At 42.3% G+C, this 25,751-nt stretch overlaps 2 protein-coding genes across 2 annotated transcripts; both read left to right on the forward strand.

The window, feature by feature from the left end:
• Positions 1–209: 209 nt before the first annotated feature.
• On the forward strand, positions 210–5,608 carry etsrp (ETS1-related protein). The gene is made up of 8 exons (XM_061718529.1): positions 210–282; positions 494–575; positions 2,751–2,870; positions 2,980–3,048; positions 3,128–3,277; positions 3,356–3,589; positions 3,691–3,809; positions 4,475–5,608. The coding sequence occupies exons 2-8, from the start codon at positions 494–496 to the stop codon at positions 4,751–4,753; spliced, it is 1,053 nt and encodes a 350-aa protein (XP_061574513.1). The 5' UTR covers positions 210–282; the 3' UTR covers positions 4,754–5,608.
• Positions 5,609–7,923: 2,315 nt separating this feature from the next.
• Positions 7,924–24,045, forward strand: LOC133440648 (apoptosis-associated speck-like protein containing a CARD). The gene is made up of 6 exons (XM_061717971.1): positions 7,924–8,190; positions 11,390–11,397; positions 13,306–13,388; positions 22,292–22,419; positions 22,860–22,925; positions 23,341–24,045. The coding sequence occupies exons 1-6, from the start codon at positions 7,938–7,940 to the stop codon at positions 23,598–23,600; spliced, it is 798 nt and encodes a 265-aa protein (XP_061573955.1). The 5' UTR covers positions 7,924–7,937; the 3' UTR covers positions 23,601–24,045.
• The last annotated feature ends 1,706 nt before the right edge of the window (positions 24,046–25,751 follow it).

The raw sequence follows: 25,751 nt of genomic DNA on the forward strand, positions 1-25,751 counted from the left end.
TTGTGTTTGCTTCGCAGACCAGACGTACAGACGTCAGTCCCCCTTGTTCTCCGTTTTGCCATCTATCTTTTATGAATGGGGGGCGGGGTGGGGGGGTCTGTGACGTCACGGTGGGTTAAACAAACCTCTCGCCCGCAGGTCACGACGCAGCGCAGGCGCCGCCCCCCCGCCCACCCCGCAGGGGGGCTTTAAAACGGCCCCGGGCCGCCTCGCAGGCTGAGCGCGACACCAGCACCAGAACCCCGACACACGCACACGGACCGCACAGACTTCACATTAAAGGTAGGCTACGACTTATTTCCCTCTTTAAAGATAAATAAATATCCCGTTAGACTGATAACATCCAGCTGATCCATGGAAAAATACATGGATGGTGGTCATGACAGCCCTGGCTGAGGGTGTGGGCTTGGGTGTGTGTGTGTGTGTGTGTGTGTGTGTTTGCTTTTAGATTGCATTGATTCTAAAACTTTCTTAAATGATTGTGTGAACACAGATGGAGATTTGCCACAACGGATACTACACCGAAGACTTCCGGACGCAGGAAGTCCCGGCTGGACTGGACTTCGCATCTTATGGTGAGTTCAGGGATCGGCGAGGGCTCCGGCGCGTCTCTGCGGCCGCACGGACGCGCCAGAGCGCACGGGCGCGCTCCGGCGTGTCCGTGCGCTCTGGCGCGCCCGTGCGCTCTGTTTCCTCTGGACCCGAGCAGCTGAAGGACAGAGGAAATATTTTCATCACATCTGTCAGAGGGTTCTGGGAGAGACCTTGACCCGGCCGGGTCGGAGCGGGCCGGCGCTGGGCGGGATGCGGTGTGAAAGGGCTGAGGTCGGCGGAGACGGGGAGAAGCTGGGTGGTCACGTCAAAGACACTCCATGCTAGACTCCCCTCTCTGTCTTCCCTAATCCTTTCCTCCAGACTTCCTCCTCCAACAGATTTAGAGTCCCCCCCTCGACCCCCCCATCCCTCCATCACTACCCTGTGTCACTCCCTCCGGTGGCGTTTCCTCCTCGCTTTTCCTCCCCTCCCTGCTCCGCTTCCTCACGGCTGCGTCCATCCACGGAGGAGAAATCCTGACTGGCAGTAAACAAGCGGATTTTTTTCATCCCGTGGTACAATAACGCATCCATCCGTGCCGTAATATCCCCCGCATCTGTTCCTACTTTTCCTCTCTCTTTCTTAATTGAGCCAAACCATGCAGCGCCTCTGTCTCATTAACGGCATCATTGGTTCAGTCATTGCTCAAACATCCAAGTCCAGTTGGGATCCAGACTGATGCTTTTCATTTAAAATACTACATATATCATGATGTCAAAGTTATTGTCAAAGGGACGAGATCTACTTTTTATGTTTGTTTGTTAAACTGTAACACAACTGCCTCCACGGTTACCTGTAACTGATTAGAGGTGGACAAATCTGCATCCAGGCCACTTAAAATACTTGTCTCCACTTATCATTAAATGATTGTACCCGAAGGTAAATACTACACAAAAATCAACAAATAAAAGTCTAGTTCAATTCCCTTCAAGGTGTTGAAGAAAACAGATTTGTTGAAGTGACAGGGGAATCCACGACTCCACAAAGTGGTCTGTAAGCAAACTGAATAGGATCCAAGTAAATATCAGTCTTCTTTTCAGACCAGTTTTTCAAAAGATTTCATCACAATCGATGTCAAGGCAGCAGATCTAAAGTCATTTAGTCCAGCCTTTTGGATGGTTTTCCTCTTTTTTGAGGTTATTTTTGTTTCAAATTCATGACTAAACCATAAAAGTCTGAATCCGATTGGGACCAGACAAACTGAGGTGGGGGACCAGATTTGGTCCATGGTATTCAAGTTTGACACGTGTGACATTGGTGTGTCTGAAGTGAGATAACACAAAAAGACCTGGATCAGGATGGAATAACACAGATTTTCCATATTTTTCGCCACCTTATTACTCTTAAGCCTGTTTTATGCTCCCAACTCCACAATGCACAAGACCTGCTGGTTTATTCTTGACCCCCGTTGGTCTGTTCGTCCTGTAATTACACCATCGACCACTAGATGGCAGCATGGGGTCTTTTCTGCATTGCCGAGTTAACTAGTACCTTTATTTACTTTATTTACCCTCTTCAGACATAGCAACGGAGCTGATAAATTTTGAGAAAGAGTAACTTTCACTGCTTTGCAGCAACTTATCTTTCTATTCAGCTTGAAAATGACAAAGAAGAAGTAGCAAGAAATGTGAAGAAGGAATGACAAAGCAAGCAGACTGATCACGTTTGTTGTTGCCATCCTGTAGTTGCATTTCTGAGTAGGTGCAATGCACCTCTAAAGTTCTCTAAAGTGAGGGGTGCAAAGATGAATTATTGAGTAGATTAAACAAACTAACAAAGAAACACCCATTTAGGGAGTGTTTGTGCTCTATTTTTGTTTCACTTCCATCCAAGCGTGTCAGGTATTTCATTAAAACCTTAGGTTACTGCCTCAACTTTGAACAATTTCAGGATTAAAAGAAAAATCTACTGAAAAACAGGTTTCATAGCAGGTTCAATGCATGTTTAACATCCAGATGCATCAATAATAAGTTAATTAAACCAGATAATATCCACTGTTAAGTCTTTCAAGTAACATTTTCGAATTCTTCTGCTGCATTAAATGGGAACCAATGCTGTTTTCCTCGGATAGAGGTGAATGTTGAATGTTAACAAGCCTGAGCGTCTGTGCTTCTGCCCTAACTGACCCGTCTGTCTGCTTTATGCTTAACCTCCAGACTTCCCTGGTGAAGACCTGTCTTTTCTGTTAGACAGCAAAATGCTGGGACAGCAGCAGTTCCTGGCAGAAAGCTGCTACCAGGAGCACCCGAAGGCGTCCCTCCCTTACGACGCCAAAGGTGAGACCTCGGGTTCTGTTAGAGTTTGTTTGCTCGTGGGAAAGTGTGCCATTTGTGGCTGGGTCGGATCCATCTTACAGTTCTTGCTTGTCCTTCCTTCCCCTCTCAGGCAGCGATGCTGCGCTCTTCAACCTGGACTCGTACCAGGAGTTCAACTGGTGGGCCTCGTATCCACACGGTAAGCCCACTCTTGCTGGACGGGAAGTGGTTTTGCAGTGATTTGCTATCGTGGTCTAACTTCATTCTTGTTCGTTAAGACGGGCTGACAGTGGACCAGCCGCAGGCCGGGTACCAGGAGTCTCCGCAGACTTACCAGAACCTGGTGACACAGAACGGACAGTTCAGCCCGGCCCTGGAGGGCAGCCACAGCCCCTTCCTCGCGGGGAAGGGATCGACCGCCTTACGATGTAAGACATTCACTCAGACGTTCAAGCCCACTCCCAAGGCGGGGTTCTGGTTAAGACTGTGATTCTTTTGTGTTTCAGGTGAAACGGATCAGAGCTACTACGACTCAGAGGGGCAGAGGCAGCCGTCGTCCTTCTGGCCTGAATACCCCGGCTTCACCGCGCCACCGCCGCACCCGGCTCCTGCATCCTGCCCTCCCAACTCCAACCCCCAGCCCTCAGAGCAGTACTGCCCCCGTGTGGCCAAACGGAAGAACGCCCACCCCCAGAGGCCGGACAGGGAGGGTCAGGTGGCGGGAATGTCCGCGTATCCAGGTCAGAATCTGCACACTTGAACCTTGTTGGCATAAGAGGGTCAGTTATTACAATTAAATGTCCGTAGCTACGTTTTAACAGTATGCTTGTGCATTCTTCAGGTTCTGGTCCCATCCAGTTGTGGCAGTTTCTACTGGAGCTTCTTCTGGACTCAGCCTGTCGCACCTTCATCTCTTGGACGGGAGACGGCTGGGAGTTCAAGATGTCTGACCCCACAGAGGTGAGGAAGTCCCAGCCAATATCTCCACGCGGACCCCTCTGGATTAGAAGTAGGCAGGTTGGGGCTTGAGATAAGCAAACGATTTATGGGATGTGAAGCCCATTTGGGCCAAATACAAGAGACCCATGATGCATTCAAGTGGACTTAAAGGGCCTGGAAAAAGGAATAACCAGCTTGAACCCACCTGATAACCAATCAGAGTCCACATGAGCCAACATATGAAGCATCACAAACTTCATATTCAGTTCAAATTCAGAAATACTGTATTCATTCATGAAGAGAAGTTAATAATTGCAGTATTTTTAAAGATTTTGTGGCTCTAGTGGCCTTCATTTAAAGTTTTGAAAGGAAGGTTGTAGAGAAAGAGAGAGAGTGGGGACGATATGCAGTAAAAGGGCCACAGACCGGGACTCGAACCTGCAACCGCTGCAGGGGGACTGTAGCCTCAGTACATGGGCCGCTTGCTTTAACCACAGAGTATTTTTAATAATTTAGGTTTCTTCAAAGGTTCATTGTAGAAGTTAAAACCTAAATAAGTATTGTAAACTTAAAAGATGAACAAAATGCAACATTTTTATGATATTTTCTTTGCAAGTAGCGACCAGAAACGGAAATATTTTTGCAAAATTTTGTACCTCTAAGTCCGGTTTCCGTTGCTCCCACAGGTGGCCAAGCGGTGGGGTCAGTGCAAGAACAAACCCAAGATGAACTACGAGAAGCTGAGCCGCGGCCTGCGCTACTACTACCACAAGAACATCATCCACAAGACGGCGGGCAAGCGCTACGTCTACCGCTTCGTCTGCGACGTGCAGGGCATGCTGGGGAAGACGGCACAGGAGGTTCTGAGCAGTCTGAATGTCCTGCCCACAAACCTGGAGTCATGGCAGTGCACCGGGGGGCCGGCGGCGGGCGATCAGACCGGCAAGACCTGGCCGTCACAGTAGGGGAGGGGGTTCTCAGGAGTCTCGACGGCTGGACTTGACCCGCACGGCCTGAGTTCCAGAGCCCAGAGGTCCAGAGGTCCAGAGGTCCGGAGGTCCGGAGGCGGCTTCTTCAGGCCCTGTGTGAATGGCGCTGCCCTCTGGGGCCCGATTCTGCTGCAGCCAGTGCTCAGGTGCTGCATTTCAGGGAACCGATTAAGTAATAACACATACATGCATCACACAGGTGGTTCTCTGTTCGGGGATCATGAGGTCGCCCCCCCAGCCAGCATTACTACAGGGGCTGCAAAATGGGTCCCGCAAGGGTTGGTCCTACCCGTGTTAGTGAATATGGACCCTGAGCAGGATTTAACTGGATTTTAGTCGGGACCCAACTTAAACTACTAAAACTATGTTGGACACATTTCCCCCCTTTCTCTCTTCACCCAACCCTCTTGTGTCCCCCATGGGTCCTGGGTACCCAAAGACTCCACATCTGGGGTCCAGGACACCCAAACCTGAGAGGGACCCGCACCCAAGAGGGTTCTGCACATAAGTAACCCTCTTTTACTCCAGTTGGGGCCCAGAAGAACCTGCTGGGTGGAACAAAATAAACTGGTAACACATTTCAGGGGCAGGGGGGCTCTCTTCTTCACCTCAGGGCTACAGGAGCGCTGCCCACGAAGCACTACAGCGTCCGGAGCCACGTTTCTCTCCATGAAGGATTTGTAAATTCTGTTCATAAGAACTATTTGTAGAGTTTTGTTCATTTACATTATTCTTATTATTGATGTAAAACTCGCGTCTACCTCAGTTGCTTCTGAGAATATCACACTGGTGGCTTTCAGGTCCTCCCAGTAAAGTCTTTTTTAAATATTATTATTGATTTATGATTATTATTTTGTGTTAATAAACTGTATATAAACATGTACAAAATTGAATGTATTTTATTTAAATTCTTCAGTCCTTCAAAACTTGAAAACGAGCTGGTAGTTCTAGTTTTCTGACGGTAGATGTCGCTGTTGAGCCTTTTTACGTCCGCACTTTCATCTCAGACGCCGAGAGCAAAGATGTCCTGTTTTAACTTTAATGAACCCATGTACAGAACAGTTCGGGAGGGGTTTTCTTTAGTTTGTAATTTAAAACACAAAAAATTCTCTTCACTGACCAATGTCCTGTTTTTTGGAAAGAACAAATGAATCTAGAAAGTGACGCTGCAAAACACTTGAGATGAGTAATTGCAGCAGGATGTTTCCAATGAACAGCTAGAGGCTCAGAGGACTCGTCTATTCTTGAATATTTCAGTGACTCATCGGTCTGTAATTCTCCCCCAAACGTCTTCCCTCCTACCAACCAGATAGCAGTCTGGGTCGCCTTTCTCTTCTTTGGTCTGTTTTTTCTCAAAAGCATAAACTCCTCTGACCACAGATCATGTCTGTCTGTCCGCCCCAAGTGAGGAGAGCTGTTTCTCAAAGGACATGCCGTTCCCACTCAGAGTGGACTTCCTGGTTGCGTTGTGAGGTTTCAGGTTACATTGTTATGAACATTATGAGTCATAAGAAGCATATGTGGCGTTCAGAAGTATACAGGGCGTCTAAAGTCACTCTCTTCTGCGGACAAAAACGTTGGAGCTCAGCAACACACACCACTTAGTTATTTCATCATCCTGCATGATTGTACAACATCAGCACCATCCTGGTTCAGCTACAGTAGTTTCCATATGATGTTGTATTCAACTGCAACACAATAATACAGAGAAGTGGATGTCTGATGTTGAACTCACTATAAATGTTTTCATCCATTAAATACAGACACACATGCAGATGCAACAACACATTAAATCAAATGCAAAATACAAATAGTTTAGTAAACATTAACAAGAGGAAGAACTGGTGATCACAAGATAGGTGTGTTCAATGTGTGGTGGTCTTGGCAAGACCAAGACCACAAAAAAGTGGTCTCAAGACCTACAAGTGTAGGACGCCTTCACTGCCTCTTGCAGTGAGCTTTCATAGACATTGCATGGCAGCCGGACGCCTATGACCCCCGTAGCGCTTTCGGTGTAAATGCACGGTCACAGTTGAGAATGTCCACATCTCTCAGCACACATGTAAATAAAACAAACGGGGGAAACAAAAAAAAAAAAAAAAACCTCTACAAGATGAACCACGGGCCAGTGGCGGAGCGTGGGTCTCAGTACAGAGGGAGCGGAGCATTCTCCATGGGCCCTAATGATAGTCATTTTGTTCCTGATTCAGGTCCCACAACTTCCCTGCACTTCCCCGCCCTTTTTTATTATTTATTATTTATTATATGATGGATGAAAAATTGTGAAGATATAAGACTAGATTGTGTGGAGGGTGTGTCTGTTGGGGGGGCCAATGGGGTCCCAAGCAACTGACCAATGGGGGCCGCGGCCCCCATTGGCCCCCACGTAGATACCCATAGATTCCTGAAGCAGCAGGTCCCCGGTTAGATTCCCGCCGGCCAGACCATTACTTCATGTCATTCCCCTTCTCTCTTCCCCCTATTTCCTGTCTCTCTCTCACTGCACATATGTATTGAAGGCAAAATCTTAAAGAAATAAAAAATCTTACTTTTTTTTTTTTTTTTAATTAATCTACCTTCCAACCTCACCGCACCCCCCCTGCAATAGCGCCGCGCCCCCCAGTTTGGGAACCACTGCTCTAGACAAATATTGATAAAAAAGAAGGGGCATCTTTTCACACTGTTGAAAAAAGAAATATATTTAACTACTACTGTCATTTAGCAGACACTTTTATCCAAAGCGACTTACATCTGAGACACACACACGATGGAGCAATTAGGGTTAAGGGCCTTGCTCAGGGGGCCAAGGTGGTTCATGGGTGCCATTCTGGGGCTTGAATCTGGCTCCTCCAGACCAAAAGCCCACCCCTGTAGCCACTAGACTACCACCCCCGCCCCCCCATTTAAAGGCCTGATATGTGGTGAAAACGAGATTCAGATGTTGATGGAAAACCACGAGGTCAGCTGTGTTTAGTTCCGCTGTTTTGGAAGCAACAGCAACTCATAATTCCGATTTTTTTACATAGCCTGTGAACGCAGCCTTAATGACAGTCGTGAACTTGATGCACTTCCTTACTTAACAGGAAGGAAACAGCGGGAAACGAAACTCTTTTTTTTTAGTTTTTTTTTAAATTTTGCTGAGTTGTCAGATGCTGTAAAAATGCCGCCCAGGCGCATTAAGATGGTTCTGCTGGACACCATGGAAAGCCTGTCGAAGCAGAACTTCGCGGCGTTCTGCGACCGGCTCTTGGACCGCAGGGAGGAGCCGCGCGTCCGGCGCTGCAGGGTGGAGGGGAAGAGCCGGCTGCAGGTCCTGGACGTGCTGGTCTGCACCTTCACCGAGGACGGGGCTGCGCGCGTCACCGCGGAGCTGCTGCACGACATCGGCTGCAACCAGGAGGCGCAGAGTCTCGGTGAGTCCGCTCTGCAGGACCAAGAGCTGGACCGAGAAATCAGAATCAGAAAGAAGTTTATTGTCAAGTAGTTTTTTTTAACACACACAAAGAATTTATTGTGGTGAATGTTATGGTGCAATACAAAAGAACAAATAATATTAAAAAGGTTCAGGTTCAGAAATACTTCTTTTTTTTTTAACTTTCTAACTTGTCTACATATATATTAATGGTTAATAGCATATTGGTAAAAACCTTAGGCATATATATGTATAAACATAATATATATCATATATATTTTAATATATCATATATTTATTTTATTAATATATATATATATATATATATATATATATATATATATATATATATATATATATATATATATATATATATATATATATGCATTTGGCCCAAATGATTTGGGATGAAACGAATAACTGACGGTAGAATCTATGTGATCGGCATGTGTTTTTTAGTTTTTTTATTGAGGCAAGTGGGGTGGTCAGTGGCGTGGCCAGCAAATTTATAGGGGTGGCCATGGCCACCCATGGCCACCCCTGCCCCCGCCCCGCTGGTGGCGCCACTGCAAGAGCTGCACGTTGTTGTAACACAAGGGTCACGTGATCCCGTCACCAGGCCCTGGCAGCCTGTTTCAGTAACTGACCATGTTGTGTCTGATGTTAAACACTGATTTAGGACAAACCTTTCATATGTTGGTTTTTGTTGCTATGCTGCTTAAAAGATTTCGTTTAGAAAACAACAATCTTTATTTGATTTTGCTTGATATTCTTTTATTTCGAACATAAGCACAAAAAATAAATACACAAATCAAACAGCATATTAATAAATCAATAACATAAAAAATAACAAATAATAATTATTATTATTTTTTTATAATGCACTTTACATTACTGAAAATCTCAAAGTGCTACAGTTTCATAATTCAAAGGAAATAGAAATAATAAAATCAAGATAAGAGTTAAAAGGGATAAAAAGTCAAGACATGGCAGAAAAGAGAAAAAGAAGTTACAAACAGCAACTAGGGAAAAAAACAACAGCATTGTTTAGTGATAAAATGCTTTGCTAAAAAGGTTTTTAGTCCTCTTTTAAAATTGTCAGTGGTTTGTGGTGCCCTTAGGTTGTTAGGGAGGACATTCCAAAGACGTGGGGCAGCGACACTAAAGGAACAATAATAATCACCAAATAATAAATATACCATTGTAAACAAAGTAGACAAGAATTAATAAATATAATAGCAAATATGTCAAGAAGTAAGATTTACGAGCAAATGAGGAAGAAAAGGCATTGAACAGCACCACATGTCCCAAAAGATTTGAAAAACAAGAAACAGGCATCCATAATATGAAAATAACACATATATAAACAAACATCATGAATATATATATATATATATATATATATATATATATATATATATATATATATAGCAAAAGTGTCATGGAAACGCGTTTTGCATTTTTCTGCGTCAAGTTACATGTCAAGTAAATAACACAGCAGTATGTAAATGAAGTCATATCCGCTTTCAAAGACAGCGGGATGTGTGTGTCTGAACTTATAAAGGAACTATTTTAAAAAAGATGATCAATATTTTCAGTTTCTGAAAAGTAAAAGGTACATGGATCACTCAAATCCTAATGACTTCAACAGGAATACATGATCAAGGTACATGGCAGAGGTAATTTTAAAATGGCCTACCTGGTGCGATAGAACAGGAAGTTGTTTCCTACAGGAGGCTTTTATGTGTTTTTTTTTCTTTAATCGAGTAAAAATTCATTCTCAGGGAGAAAAAAAAAAGATGTGCTTGGAGAAAATGAACTGAATTAAAGGAGTAGCGATGATTTAGGGACCACTAGGGGCTGGCGCCAAAAGCAAGTTCACCTCCACTAACCTCAATTTGGTCTCCAAAGCTGGATGTTGCATCTATGATAGGGGTGAATTTGTATAAAACTATAGAAAGCAACAAATCATTAGGAGTGTGGTTCCAAATGAGTCCAATTAAACAATAATAATAATAATAATTATTATTATTATTGCTTCAATAAGGAAACCAACAGATTGAATCAAAACTTTCTTTGAAACTATCCGCTGCCGTGGATCTACAATCCAGCCCCGGACTGTATGTTTAATTCTGCTGTAAAGTGGGACATTTTAATGTGGAGGGTAAAGGAGATGGACTCAGGTCTGGATCCAGACCCTAGTGGTCAGTAGGAGACCTGTAGGTTTTCCTGCTTCTCGAACTTCAACCCATCGGGCGGTTTTACTGGTAATGAGGACAGAAGACCACGAAAGCTTTACAAAAGTGATCAAATGATCCCAAATTGAAACCGTTATTCCAACATGAAAAAAATCCCGTCCTTCTTCAAACACCACTTCTGGTAAGAGAAGATAAGGACCGCTGGGAGCCGCTGGGAGCCGCTGGGCCTGTCTCTGTTCCTTATCTCCAGCATAATTTCTGCCATCTGGTGCTTGTTTAGTAACAGACTCTCTCTTACTACAGGAATGACTTTAGGAGCGTTGTCAGATGCTTCGTTTCTTAAACGTGCCAGTTATAAGCAGAAATGGATTAAACAGCACAACATCCTGATCATCAATAATAAACTGTAGTCTGATGTCATATCATTTCCTGCTGGGGACGTCGGTGGTCCAAGCAGCAAAGGCATCAAAGTCGTCGGGCAGAAACTCTCAACTTGGTACATTGATTAGGACTGGAGCTGTTCTGAGCCCTCCGGGCCTCCAGGGGGCGCTACAGTCGGACAGCTTACATGTGGCTGACGTCACAGGGGCTGTCATGTGAGTTATAACCAAAATCCCTTTTTCTCTGGTTCCTTGGAGGAACACTGACCTCAACAACAACAACAAATACAACAACGATAATAGTAATAATAATAATAATAATAATAATAATAGGCAGAAGCTTCTGGTATTCCTGCACTTTTAAAACACTTTTACTCCTTAATCAATCGTGAAACTATAACAACGGGAAAATAACAAAAAATAACAACGGGACGGCCTGAGAAGCCAGCATATTACAGCTTGAGTTCAATTTGACACCTTTTAAGGTGTCATGATTGCGGTTTTCAAAAGCTACCGATAAAAGGATAAGATATCAAGTACTTTTTGACCTACTTAACTTTTCCGACGCGGCCAGTGGGGAGCTAAGACTGATGTCACTGTGGTTGTTTCATGTGTTTTGCAGTGGCAGAGGTTGGTGGAGGAAAGTAGATGTCTTGCTTCTGACGGTAAGTCAAATATATGTTAATATTAAATGAAATGACGTGTTTAAACGTGTTTAAAGAGCTGTTGGGTGACTGTGATGTTTAACTGTTTCTGCAGCTGCAGCGCCCTCGCCGCCGCGCCGCGGTCCACGTCAAATCCACGGAGACGACCCATTAAACTCTGCTGCAGAATCACGTCAAAGGAGACGGATCATCAAAGACGCCAATTCATGAGGGGGGACGGTGGGACTGCAGGTCAGCTTGCAGCTCCTGAAGCTCTGGCCTGCAAACATGCACAGAAGAGAAATGGAGGGTAGTGGGGGTGGGCAGACCAGGATAACAAACTACAAGAACAATAGAGAACAATGATGGTGATCAGATACTTATTAAGGACACTGATCCAACCAAAGGAACTGGGATTTTGGACTATTTCAAGTTGAAACGGTCATGTTAGTCTTTGGTCTGGAACAAAAGAAACTATCTGTTTTCATTGGACGCTGGTTCCCGATTCCTTCGAGCCCAGAGATGTAGACGTAGCCTTGGGATGAGGTTGACATCAGACTTGTAGTTTGCACCATTTAACGTAGCTCTCTCTCTCTCTAACAGTGCCCCCCTTGTCTTAGTGGTCAAGACTCCTGGAAACATTTGTTGAAGAAAAATACCCCACAAGGGTCACTGAAATCCCTCAAACGGACAAAAATAATACGTTTCTGAACAATGACAAATGAAAATCATACTTTGCTTCTGAAAATGTGGTTGTTTTGTATTCGTTTAATCCTGTACAGGGTCATGGGGGCCTGCTGGAGCCTCTCCCAGCTAGCTACAGGTGAAAGGCGGGGGGGACACCTGGACAAGTCACCAGTCCATCACTTAATGCAGTCCAGTGATTTCTGTAACTCTTTAAGACTTATCCACTGTAGACAGGTGTTCTGGTCCTCAGAAAAAGGGTTTTTTGGTCTGGCAGGCCAGCGTTCCTTGGTGAACAGCTGGATGGTTACGCTCTGCAGGTGACCCTGGTGAAGAGTGGCTCTGTTTCTCCTGCTCTCCTCGTCTTCATGTGGATGAGGGGAATGCAGGGGCACAGCAGCTGGGCCTCCTTCAGTTCCTGGTCGGTCCGAAGGGGTTCACATCATCGGGGCATGCAAGGGTCCCTCGTTCCGCGCATCTGGGGCTCGGAACGTTTGCGGGTCACTCGTTTCAGCGCTGCAGACTGGTTGCCATTTCAAGGCAACCAGACGCTTCTTCAGGCACGATAATGGAGAAGGAAGGCCCATAGCTAGTAGCTCTTCATGCTAAAATAGGAGCCGTGGCCTTCTTCATAGCTCACAGAGAACTCCATGGGACCATGGACAGGTCAGAGGTAGAAGAGAACTTGGTAGCAAGAGAGGAGGAATGAGAGCAAGAAAGGGTAGCCTGCTCTTTATAGCCGGGCCCAGGCTGCAATAAATCTACAACTGCCCCTCCTGCGTTTTAGGGTCTATGCCCAATGAAGGTGGTATTCCTTATCACCAAAGTAAATGCAAAGCCTGCTGGGGGTTTGAGTCATTATGGAGGTTCGAAACCATGCGGTCGGCTGTAAGAAATCAGAGCTTAGACTTGGGTCTCAGAACTAGGCCTTAGAATTTAAATCAAGTCTTACCATGTTCAACACAGGACTGTGCCCAACACTGCTAACATTAGCTGTGGCTGTGCTCGCAACCGGCGGCTTTGTGTTAATGTGGTAGGCTAAACTTGATTCTTCGCTGGTGTGCAAATTCCTTTCCACAAAGAACACAAAAATCACTCAACCTTTATCAGTGTCTGGGCGTTTTTTAAATTCCCCATTCACTGGACCGACAACTTTCACATGCTCCTCCATTTTCCCCTCTCTTCTCCGCTACTCACCGTTCCTCCCCAGGCCTGTCCAGCTACAATGGCAGCCTACCAGCATTTGTTAAAGATTCCCAAGCGCAGGGACAACCAATCAATGTCCATTTCAAGGTGGGACTGATATTGTTTTCCAACCACAACACAAGCACAAGAAGCCCATCGCACAGACACAGATTTCATTATAAAGGCAACTCTCAAACAGAAAAAGTAAAGTTAGAGATTAAAAAAAGATTAGGCGATTAAAAAACATAACGCACTAAATATGCCTGTAATTAATTAATCGCAATTAAGGTGCTAATTTGACACCCCTAGTTTTGAACATGATACAGCCCTGAAATGCCAAAGTACATGTAAAGTTGACAGATTATATTTAGGTGATTACAAACGGCACGAATTCTCTTGGCTTCATTTAGTCTGCGATGTAATAAAAGTTGGACTAAATCTAAGAATCAATGTCTCTTTCTTTCCTTCACCACATTGGCAGTACATGAATTTGTTCTATGTGGAACATAAGTGTTCATGAAGGCTGTCTGTTTGTCTTGTCTGGTCACCAGTTAAGCCTCCCAGCTAAAACAGAAAGCCTGGCCCACATCTGCAGTTGTCTTCAGCCAACATTCGATTCCAATTCCAATTCAATTTTATTTACTGTATGTAGCGTCTATTACAACAGAAGTTGTCTCTAGGCGCTTTCCAGAGACCCAGAACATGATCCTCGAGCAATTATTACATAAACAATGGCTGGTAAAAACTCCCCTAGAGGGAGAAAAACCTTAAGCCAAACAGTGGCAAGGAAAAACTCCTCTTTAGGAGGAAGAAACCTGGACCAGGACCAGGCTCATAAGGGGGGGACCCTCCTGCCGGAGGCCAGACTGGGGTGGGGGGAGTGCTTTGACTAACAGCAAACTAGGCCACATATCCACCAAACATGGAAACCTTCTTTGTAGTGTAACCTGGGGAAAAAATGAAACCTAACAGATGTGTAATCTGTTGAAAGAACAAAAAAACTATTGTTACAATGTGAGTGCAAAATGTGAGTATTGTGATAACAAACTCACAAATGATCAACAACAAATTTATTTTACATTATATTACTTACCTTAATCCAGTGTAAGTGAGGATTTATTGCTGAACTGTGAGTGGTTCCGCAGATCATTTACATATGATTTCCTGATTGTTTATCAGTCATTTAACGATTTTGTTTTCATTATAAAAATGGTAAGGTTAACAATTCATATGTTAACACTGCAATACAGCACTTATCTTTTATAAGTTAACAGTTAAAGGTTGTATAATACATGGATATTTAGAAAATACAAACTGTACAGTTAAAATAAGTGAATAGATTTATTTAAGCCTGTTATATTGTACAGGCTGGGTTTTTTGATGACCCTGGATTCTGGACTGAATGGATTCTCTCCCTGACGAGGGAGTGGCGAGCCAACCCTGTGAGCATCTGGATGAAGAGGACCTTCTCCATTCTTCATTGGTCAACCTTTCAGTGTGGTAGGACTTTGGGAAAAGACTTAAAGGAACAATTGAAGCAAACTATTTTTTCATTTTTGACAAAGACATTATTTTATGAAGGGTGCACCCAGTTCCTCCTCCCGGTGAATCTAGAATATTCTGGTCCAGAGTATACTTACCTAGCAGGTGGGTTACAGTAGTCTTTGTGCTTTCGGGCCACGTCTGGTTCTCACAACACCAGCGGTTTGGTGACGGTGAAGCCACCTTCAACAGGGCCAGGAACCATCTCTGGTGATGGTGAAGTGACTTGTTTATGGCTTGATCATAGGAGCCACCAGCAGCCACCCTCAACTTCTGCTTAGTTGTAGCTCAGTTAGCTTCTAGGTTAGGGTTTCGGTTGGCCCACCTTCAACGCCCACTCTCCCACACATATCTGGAAGGATCCTCTCAGGGTGCCCTGGGTCTTTTTTGATTGGCTTACCTGGCTAGCTATGGTTACTTCCTGTCTGGCTACCAGCCAAATGTGTCCGTATGTTGGTTTAGTAGAAACATTTGAACCAAGGATGGAAAGACTGATTCAGCTCAAATAAAGTCTTCCCTCTCCTACATGCAGTCCAACAAGGTTCTCAGCATTTACAGTATAGCCCAAACAGGTCAAGACAGGTGGAACGGCTTTAACAGAATATACTCTACGTCTTTACTGATAGTTTTAATGAAAATGTTTGGTTTCATGTGGAAAATAAATGCTGGTACAAATCTTTACGACCTGGCCAATCAGAGAGCTCAACCACCCCACCCCCCCTCCCCCCCAACACACACACACACTCACACTCATAGGGGTGGAGAAAACAAGACAACCGCAAAAGCACAAACCTGACCCAGACTTATAACACCTTCCTATCTGTCTTTACGTTTTTATGGTTGCGTGAACTTTGCTTCCGTCTCAGTCTTGTTCTGACCTTACTCTTTTACAACATCCAATAAGTACAAATACAGTAAACCTTTGTTATGCTGCTGTAGAATCACGCCTTGCCAATGACTGGAAATGGACGCTTTCTTTCATAATGATTGAACATTTATTCAGTTTAATTTACGACCTTAGCCTCTTTTAGCCCTTAGGGAAAACCGATTTTCTTAATCTTCTACGAGATCATAGTACCAGACGAGATCATAAAAGAAAGAAGTCAGAACATTTTGAGATAAACAAACAGTTCTCTCAACTCTCGTAACTGAGCCATATGTTCAGGTAGACTTGAATTCCCACATTGTCTGGGTATACTTTGTGACTAGCTTTACATCAGAGACGTTATTTACAAGCTAAATCATCTGTAACCTCCAGATACACCCGCTGCATGTGTGAGTTTCAGTCTGTGCCCAGAGCCCGTAGTTTAGACCCGTACATTTTTCATGCTCAGCTCATGTGTGACCTTTGTCTGCAAACAGATGGGAACATGATGTTACGTAAAATCTGCTTTGTAACAAGGTCACTCTGTCAGCACTGCTGTACTATACAACTGGTCAGACAGGCTGCAGGCATTTCCTGTCTTGCAAGACTGCATGCTGCAACAAGATTTTGTTTGGTTTACTCACTTGTGTACATTCTCGGAGTACCAGGCATTGATTCCTCTTCCACTGCTTGATGACTCTTGTTTTGCTTTTTTCTTTCCTTGCTGTCTGAAATTAGCACAATACAGAACTGGTGATAAAAAAGTGCTCATCCACTGGTGTGAATGCTAGTCGGGGATCCAGTCACTGAAAATTTGAGAGGACCTGTGATGTCATGCTATACTTTTTTTGTGTGTTTTTTCTATTAATTTGGCCATTAAGGTCCACAGAATGAGAGGCCTGCTCTGCCGGAAACATTGCGAAAAAAAGTTATGGCCATTTTTGTATACTGAAGCCTGTATTTTTTGACTGCGTGACGCAAACTAGGTTTATTTTCTTTAAGTGCTCAATAGGTTGGTTAGGCTGTCAAAAAATGATTCCCAGATACACAGAACACATATGTGAACAACACCAAGTCAAGAAATACACTCACAAAGTCTTTTCTAATGATTTTTAGTCATTTTTTGTACAAAAAATACAACCGTTTTTTGCATTTTTCCCAAATACTTTCATCTTTACTTCAATAGTAATCAACTTTGCCATGGGTTATGACATCAGCCAATGTCTCATTATTGTCAACAATCTTAATAGTCATTCCACAAAAAATATTATTAAAATCAAGCCTATATTAAAGAAACTGTGGTGACTTTATTACCCTTATGCTCAAAATTCCAAGGGACTTTTTTTGTTGTTGAAAAAAACTGTACCCCCCCAAAAAAACAAATTCAAAACATTTATATATTTTTATAGGAAAATAAACAGTTGTGCACAGTAGATTTGTTATGTATTAGTAAAAAAGGAAAAACATTGGCTGAATAAAATAAAGATACGTCTAATATCACAAAAATTAAAATGATCAGGAAAATAAAAACAACGGATTAACTCACTCACTCTCACTGTCTTCGAGCGTGAGTTCAACTCGTGAACATTTGTTCGGGTCCCCAGTGCAGAGACACGCAATAACACACTTGACACCGGCTCTTGCACAGGAGCATCCTCGGGCACACTTGCTTTTCTTACAGTGGCAGTATTTGCTGCGCTTGCAATGTGCAGGTTTTGCACAGAGACTCAGGTGGCTATCCTTGGTTTGAAATGGCTGAGAAGGGCCCAGGGATGCTTGGCGGGTTTTCAGCAACGGTAAACAAGGCTTTGGCGTGGGATCTTCATTAGGATCCTTGTACTGGAATATGACATGTGTTGTGCCATGTAATGTTCGTCCATCCTTTGTGTACTCTTGGAAATCAAGGTTATCAAATGCAAATTGTGTGAAGCGTCCAACCTTAAGGTTTGTTGGTATAAAGGTGCCATCCTGACCTCTCTGCTCATCAACTGACTTTGCCATTGTTGTAATATATCTCTGGGCATCCTGGTAGCTGATGCTGTTCCCAAATCTGTTTAGAAGTGTGACAGTTGCCTTGCTTCTGGTTTCCTTGAGGATGTGCAATGCGGTACCAACGTGCTTTGGTGTTGGGATGCCTGCAACTGTATGGCAGACATCCTGGGCAAGGTTAAGAACTTGTTCATGCTGCTTGGGACTGACTTTCACCCGGCCGTCCTCACCCACTTCTGGGGATGCATCTGTTATCAACCATGCCAGGTGGTTGTAGAGGTTGCTGCTCACTCTCCTAGATGCCTCCAAGTATGACATCTCCATTTGCATTGCCGTGTAATCAGTCTCACTTTCACTAGCTGAAGATGATCTGGCTTCTTTTGCAACCTTCATTGCCTGCTTTTCTGCCTTACATTGGGCCTGGAGCTCCATCCGTATTCTCTTTGCAGTATTGTAGGAGGAGACTATGGTATCATCAGGTGTTACCTCATCATCACTTTCTTCTGCATAATCTGCCTCTTGGGCTGTCTCCTTTAGTTCTTTTAACTTGGTGAGCATGCAGCCAATGCTCAGTTCTGCAGAGCAAACTAGGCTAGAGCATCCTTTCTGTGGTACAACCATTATCTTACAGTTGCCATCTACTTCATAGTGCCTTTTAAGGAGGGCTACCAAGGAGTGAGATTGGTATGATTTAACATTGTCAACTCCATGATTTGCCACGTATTTACGAAATTCATCCCTCAAAGCTGTAACAAAGAATATGGCACCATCTTTGAAAAGTGGCTCATCAATGCGAGATATTAGTTGGGTCAGTGCAGCATCATAAGGAATTGTGCCAGTACTTGTTTTTTCCTGCGTGTGAACCCGTCTTGTCAGGTAGACACTCATGCAATCCCTGTGATACCGGAAGTCATTAGCAATCATATCGGTGCACGTGTTTACATCAGGACCACGTATCTTGCATAGCATATCCTCATCTTCAAGTTGGTTTGCTTTTTTCCAGATGGAATTTTGTCTAAGTTGCAATCAAAAGGAGGGATCTATCCCCCTTGGTTCTTCGGGCTCTTCCACAAATGAAGCATTCTTCCTTGTATTTGAAAGGCTGAGGCACTGAAGACCGGCTGCTTTCCCTTCAGCTGCTTTATTGAGAACTCGGGCTCCATGTTTAAGACTGCAGGATCTGCAGCAGAAAATCCAAGAAAAAAAAAACATGTTTCAGTAATAAATAAATAAACAATGGGTGCATGGAGGGAGGATAATACTTATTTTACTGCATTGTGAAGAAAGAAACCCAATAGCAATTAAGCAAGTGTTCTGATTACATTTGAAAGTTAGTCTTGGACCAATGTGCATGCCTAGATAGCTGGCAAACAGGTGGTGCAGTGATTTACTTCAAATTATTAATCATGTACTGTATATAAAAATAAAAATAAAGTACAAACCTTGCTTCAGAATAGGTTGGAATTATTGTTAATTTTAGAACCATGGACAGCGTCTCTCTCCATGTTGAGCTGAAAACCTCAGGGGTGGGGTGCCGGTGAAATTCAATTCAAACTTCATTTCAGACAATCAGGGAGTACATACAAATCATAGAAATCACACATAAAATAAATTAAACTTGAAACATTTTAAATGTATCAGTTATAAAACACTGTAGCTAGTAAACATGTCAACAAAGCTAGCTAACATACACATACCAAACAAGCTAGGTAATGCAACATAGTTGCCAAGCCCTTTCATAGAATTCAAGCTACTGCTATGAAAGTTAAGAAACAATTACACAATAAGAATAAAAGGTTTACCTGGGATGTGCTATATCCATCCAAAATATCCACTGTGTCCATGTGTTCAAATGCAGTGGAGAAAATGAGTCCAGCAAACCTCTCTTGATATAGTGACAAAACTCCCTGATTAACTTAGATGCTGTACAGGTGTGATTATTATTATTATTAACACATGTGCAATCATTGTCTGTGCAGAGAAAGGAGACTGCTAGATTCCAGTAACAGCTTAAAATGTCTATTGCCTTTAGTTTTTTGTTTTATTTTTATTTTTTCTTTTGCTCTTAGAATTTTGAGCATAAGGGTAATAAAGTCAACACAGTTCCTTTGATTTAGGCTTGATTTTAATAATATTTTTTGTGGAATGACTTTTAAGATTGATGAAAATAATGAGACATTAGCTGATGTCATAACCCATGGCAAAGTTGATTACTATTGAAGTGAAGATGAAAGTATTGAGAAAAATGCAAAAAACGATTGTATTTTTTGTACAAAAAATGACTAAAAATCATTAGAAAAGGCTTTGTGAGTGTATTTTTTGACTTGGTGTTGTTCACATATGTGTTCTGTGTATCTGGGAATAATTTATTGACAGCCTAACCAACTTATTGAGCACTTAAAGAAAATAAACCTAGTTCACATCACCCAGTCAAAAAATACAGGCTTCAGTATACAAAAATGGCCATAACTTTTTTTCGCAATGTTTCCGGCAGAGCAGGCCTCTCATTCTGTGGACCTTAATGGCCAAATTAATAGAAAAAACACACAAAAAAAGTATAGCATGACATCACAGGTTCAACCCATTTTCAAGAGCTTTTGGGCATGTGGATCCCCGACTATGCAGCCTCTGAAACATCCTTGTCCTGGATATGTTGGCCAGCCATCCTCATCCTTTTATTCTTTCAAGAGTTAGTCTGGTTCTTCTGGATTTGACTTTCTTTTCCAGGGGTCACTTTCAACAGCTGCATAAAAAACACTTCTTTTGGATGTCATTGGACGAACAAACAAGCAATCAGAGAATTGCCTTATGTGGTGTTGGCAGGGCGACAACCAGACCAGTGTCAGCTACTTCCACACTTCCACGACAGCTGCAGGGAAGAAGGAATGCAGACAATGACTGGTACAGTCATTCCTTTAGCAGACCCTTTCATTCAAAGATGCTGACAAGTGAAGAACAGTTAGAGACACTAACAATAAAGGCTAAATCAATTAAGTACATGCAAAATGAAAAATGATAAAGCCAATGCCTACCCATAGCCATCAGTCCCTGCCATGGTCCCCCCACTGCCACTGCATAGCCACATTTGACAGTGCACCCCCCCCGTCTTTACGTATTACGTAAAGACGTCAACCGGAAGTTACGTCTACCGGAAGAAAAACAAACTTAGCCGCTACAACTTTGAAAAGCTCACAATTCTTATGTTTCCTGCCATCTGTTCTTTGTATTATTTCCAGGTCCTACAAGCTATTTATTAAATAAATCGTCTCTGCTCTTGACCACTGTTTACTGAATGCTGCCATCTTAAAACTTTGTTTCGAAAACAAGCCCAGCGCGGAATATAACCATCATCGCAACAGACGGGCAAGGGAACGAGCAACGCAGAAAGACCGGAATTAATTTAAAGCGGAATGAGTGTGTACATGTTGTGGTACCTTATTCTATTCGTATTTAAAATAGGAATAAACCAGCCACTTTCTTCGGAATTAAGTTTAATTCGGAATTGGCCATTTTCATTCGGAATTAGGTGTTTACATGGTCATGTAATGTTTACTCATTTTAAATTGGATTTAATTTTAATTCTGAATTAAAGAGGAATTAAACTTCCCATGTAAATGCACTCATTGTGTGCATGAGTCATGTGGGGGGGCAGGAGGAGGAGAGGAGCATGAAGCCAGGAGGCAGGGCCAGAGGTACTGGCCCTGATAGGCACCACGTTCCCCGCAGGCCACTAACTAGAGGTTTACTAAACACTAACTAAAACTTTACTAAACAGTAACTACAGGCTTTACTAAACCCTAACTAGAGGTTTACTAAACACTAACTAAAACTTTACTAAACAGTAACTACAGGCTTTACTAAACACTAACTAGAGGTTTACTAAACACTAACTAGAGGCTTTACTAAACAGTAAGCCTTTACTAAACACTAACTTGAGGCTTTACCAAACACTAACTAGAGGCTTTATTAAACACTAACTTGAGGCTTTACTAAACACTAACTACAGGCTTTACTAAACACTAACTTGAGGCTTTACTAAACACTAACTAGAGGCTTTATTAAACACTAACTTGAGGCTTTACTAAACACTAACTACAGGCTTTACTACAGGCGAGGTCACTGGGTATTCGTGAATGAAAAATGAAATCAAGCAATCATATTGGAATTAATCTTATTGCTTGGATACATTCTCCTGTGCTTTTGCAGCCATCCTCTAGCGGCCAGTCAAGCTATAAAACCTTTCTTTTTTTTTTACAGAAAGAATATGATGTACAGAGTGAGGATGAATTAATTAAGCTTTGGAGGAAAACAAAGCACCTGTTTTGCTCAAATAAAATCTAAGTTCTGCACATGGATCAGTCTAACACATGAAGCATCCTACATGTTTCACATTCCTCATAAAAGGTGGGAATTGCTCTCTATGGGACTTTTACACTAGTACCTACTCAGCCCGACTCGACCACCTTCTCATCTTTTTCTTTCCTTCCTTTTTCTTTCCTTATTTCCCCACAAGGATTTTGAAAAACTTCTTGAACCATCTTTCTGTGGATAACTTCAATGACTTTTGCGACGCGCTCCTGGACCGCAGGGAGGAGCCTTGAGTCTCTCGCGTGAGGGTGGAGCGGAAAAGCCGCCTAGAGATCGGTAAGGTGATGATAAGCACTTTCACGGAGCAGGGAGCTCTGAAGGTGGCAGAGGAAATCCTCAGAGAGATCGGCTGCTCCCAGGCTGCGGACAAACTCGGTAGGTTCAACATCTGGGTTCGTGGTGGGTTCAACATCTGGGTTCGTGGTTGGATGCAGGAACGCAGGAACTGCGGGTGTAATATTTTAAATCTTAAGGCTTTAAGATCTCCCAGTTTCCTTTCGCCATGAAGTAATTTGAGACACTTTAACTTGAAGAAAAACAAGATATTTATGAAGCTGGAAAGAAATAAAGGCTCGTTTGAACGCTGGAACTCTTTCACAGATGTAAATGTCGGCTGGTGAAGTTTGAGGTTTTAAAACTGCCTCAGATTCTTATTAACATAAGAATATATTATTGAACCTGGAGCAACAAATGTGTGGAATGGAAGAGATGTGAGTTAGCAGGTTGCTCTGGTGCCATCATGTTCACGTTTAATCAATGAAAGTAAGTGCATTTTATCTTTCAGAATTTAATACTGTCTTCCTCACTTTTTCCAGCTAAAGAGGCAGGACCAGCAAGACCAGCAGGACCAGCAAGACCAGCAGGACAAGTGGGTGCAGCCAGTGAGTCATCCTTCTTAGTTGTTACACTTGAACATGAAACATAGAAGTCCTGCTGTGTGATGTTAGATATTTGCAAGTTTTTTAACAATCAACCAAATTTCAGAACTGTTAACACCTTATGAAACAAAGAACCCGGTGACAAACCTCAGCAAGTCAGATACCGTTACAATTTTACATCTATAATCTCAAGGTGGAACATTTGTGCTTTCATACAGATGAGAGACTCAGCAGGTTGAAGTGAAACTGGAATGTTCCTTTAATTCATAGAAGCAGAATTATTTTTGCTCCTGATATTTTAAAGTTGTTTTATGTTTTGTTATGACGACTGAAGATGAAATTGTTTCAATAAATTGAAATGAGCTGTCACCTCAGTCAATGAAATGCTCAAAATGGATGTGTTTCTTTTTTTCTTCAGTGGAGCACTTTGTGGACGTACACATGGAGGAATTGGTCCAGAGAGTGTCCAATGTCGACCCAATTTTGGATGTGCTGTTGATTAGAAAAGTCATCCAACCCGAGGATTATGACACTATAAGAGCTCTGCCAACCAATCAAAAGAAGATGAGGGAGCTCTACAAAGGTCCTTTCAGAAGCTCCGACATCTGCAAAGACATCTTCCTCCAAATCGTTGAGAAGCAGCAGCCGTTTCTCATAGATGACCTCAAAAGAAAGTAGTTTGTGATGAAATCAAAAAATAGAAAAGAACCAAGAAAATGTTTTCTCTGCAGAGGGATATAGGAAAGTCTTTTTGTAATGTGTAATATTTTACATCTATATTTTCTGGAACTGTTAAGGTTTGAAATCCCAGCCCTGATCACTGAGCCTCATAAAGACCTCATTTTATAAAAGAAAAAAAAAACATTTGGGATCTAGTTTTTTAATTAAAATATGTATTTTTTTATGAATTACTGTTAATTTGACTCAAACTTTTACTACAAATGTCATTTTTCATACCTCTATGGGAATGTTATTGATTTTCTTTATTGATTAAATTAAGCCCAGAATTGGATAGATTGATAGAAAGTTTTTAACCATCTACTAAGAATTCACTATTGGTTCTTCACTGAAAATAATCTGTAATTTGAACATGACAATAAAATCATAATTTTAAGTAAGATCTGAGTTAACATGTTTGTTTTTCCCCACATATGTAAAAGATAATGCTTCAAAGTGGAAAATTTGCCCTAAAATTTTAATTAGGAATATTACTACTACTACTACTTCTTCTCAACAACAACAACAATAATAATAATAATAATAATAATAATAATAATAATAATAATAATAATAATAATAATAATAATAATAATAATAATAATTTGTTAAAAAGTGCAAGAGTGAACTTTGCTCAAATGTACTGTACATAGTGACACTAGTTGGCTGACGACGGATACCCCAGCTGAAAAGATATGCTGGTCTGTTAAGCTGCTTTAAATACTTTTGGAGACTTTACTTGGGAATGTATATGTTGAATCTTTTATTCACCCTTATTTTTTACCTGGACAGGCTGGTATGATATAATTGGTTTCTATTCTAGTTCAGTGGGCCAGTACTCTATATTCATATACAGTATGTGGTCATTTATTTTACATGAAAAATACTTGGATTTTTGTGTAAAAGCAAAATGTTCCCATAGGTCCAGACAAAGTAATTAAATGTAATACAGGGTTAACTTGTTTGGGAAAACTGCAATTACATCTTTCTCACCATAATTCTACCTTTTCAATATCAGAAATATCAGCCCCCTGAAAGCAACGGGCCTTCCGCTATCAGGCACCATTACTATGGAACCAACTTCTAATCTGGGTTAAGGCTGACACCTTCTCCAACTTTAAAATCAAACTTAAAACGTTTCTTTTAGCCTAACGTTAATGTTAACACTAGCGTGTTAGGGCCAGTAGTCGTAGCTGCAGCTGCAGGACCAGACTAGAGAGCTTCATCATATATATGCTGTTGTAAAGCTACGCTGCAGGGGGGCACCAACATGATCCACATGATCTTCTCTTTCCTTTCTCAGTTATTAATTATACGTACCTCATAACCATCATTGTTCTCCATTGTTCTTGTAGTTTGTTGTGCTGGTCTGGGTTTTTCTCCCACTAGGGGAGTTTTTACCTGCCCTTGTTAATTTTATGTTTATGTAATAATTGGTCAGGGGTCATGTTCCGGGTCTCTGTAAAGATCCTATGGACATCTTCTGGTGTAATAGCTATATAAATCAAATGAATTGAATTGAAATCCCGGACCAGTAAACTATGGCACGGGCGTGCCGCTACATCGCAAAGGTGCCCTGGTTATAGCTGTGGAGGTGCTGAAGGACCTTTTCGCGGAGAGAAGGGAGGACCACAAGGCCGTCCTGATATAGTAGGACGCTGTCTTGTGCGTAGATGGACTCATAGACTGTTTATAGGCTCGCCGGGACCGGGTCGTTTACGTCAAGCCTACACTTTGCTCTATAAGGTGCAGGAGGTGTGCGAGTCATTCATTAACACTAACTAGAGGCTTATTCAACACTAACTAGAGGCTTTACTGAACACTAACTAGAGGCTTTACTGAACAATAACTGGGGGCTTACTAAACTGGGTATTCATGAATGAAAAATGAAATAAAGCAATCATATTGGAATTAATCTTATTTCTTGGATACATTCTCCTGTGCTTTTGCAGCCATCCTCTAGAGGCCAGTCAAGCTACTAAAACTTTTCTTTTTTTTTTACAGAAAGAACATGATGTACAGAGTGAGGATAAATTAATTAAGCTTTGGAGGAAAACAAAGCACCTGTTTTGCTCAAATAAAATCTAAGTTCTGCACATGGATCAGTCTAAC

Source organism: Cololabis saira, chromosome 3 (assembly GCF_033807715.1).
Source record: "Cololabis saira isolate AMF1-May2022 chromosome 3, fColSai1.1, whole genome shotgun sequence".
Taxonomy (NCBI): Eukaryota; Metazoa; Chordata; class Actinopteri; order Beloniformes; family Belonidae; genus Cololabis; species Cololabis saira.

Coding starts and splice junctions, on each gene's coding strand:
- etsrp (XM_061718529.1), top strand. CDS start 494: ATGGAGATTTGCCACAACGGATACTACACCGAAGACTTCCGGACGCAG. Junction 576..2,750: donor ACTGGACTTCGCATCTTATG/GTGAGTTCAGGG, acceptor CTTAACCTCCAG/ACTTCCCTGGTGAAGACCTG. Junction 2,871..2,979: donor CCTCCCTTACGACGCCAAAG/GTGAGACCTCGG, acceptor TTCCCCTCTCAG/GCAGCGATGCTGCGCTCTTC.
- LOC133440648 (XM_061717971.1), top strand. CDS start 7,938: ATGCCGCCCAGGCGCATTAAGATGGTTCTGCTGGACACCATGGAAAGC. Junction 22,420..22,859: donor CCAGGCTGCGGACAAACTCG/GTAGGTTCAACA, acceptor CACTTTTTCCAG/CTAAAGAGGCAGGACCAGCA. Junction 22,926..23,340: donor AGGACAAGTGGGTGCAGCCA/GTGAGTCATCCT, acceptor TTTTTTCTTCAG/TGGAGCACTTTGTGGACGTA.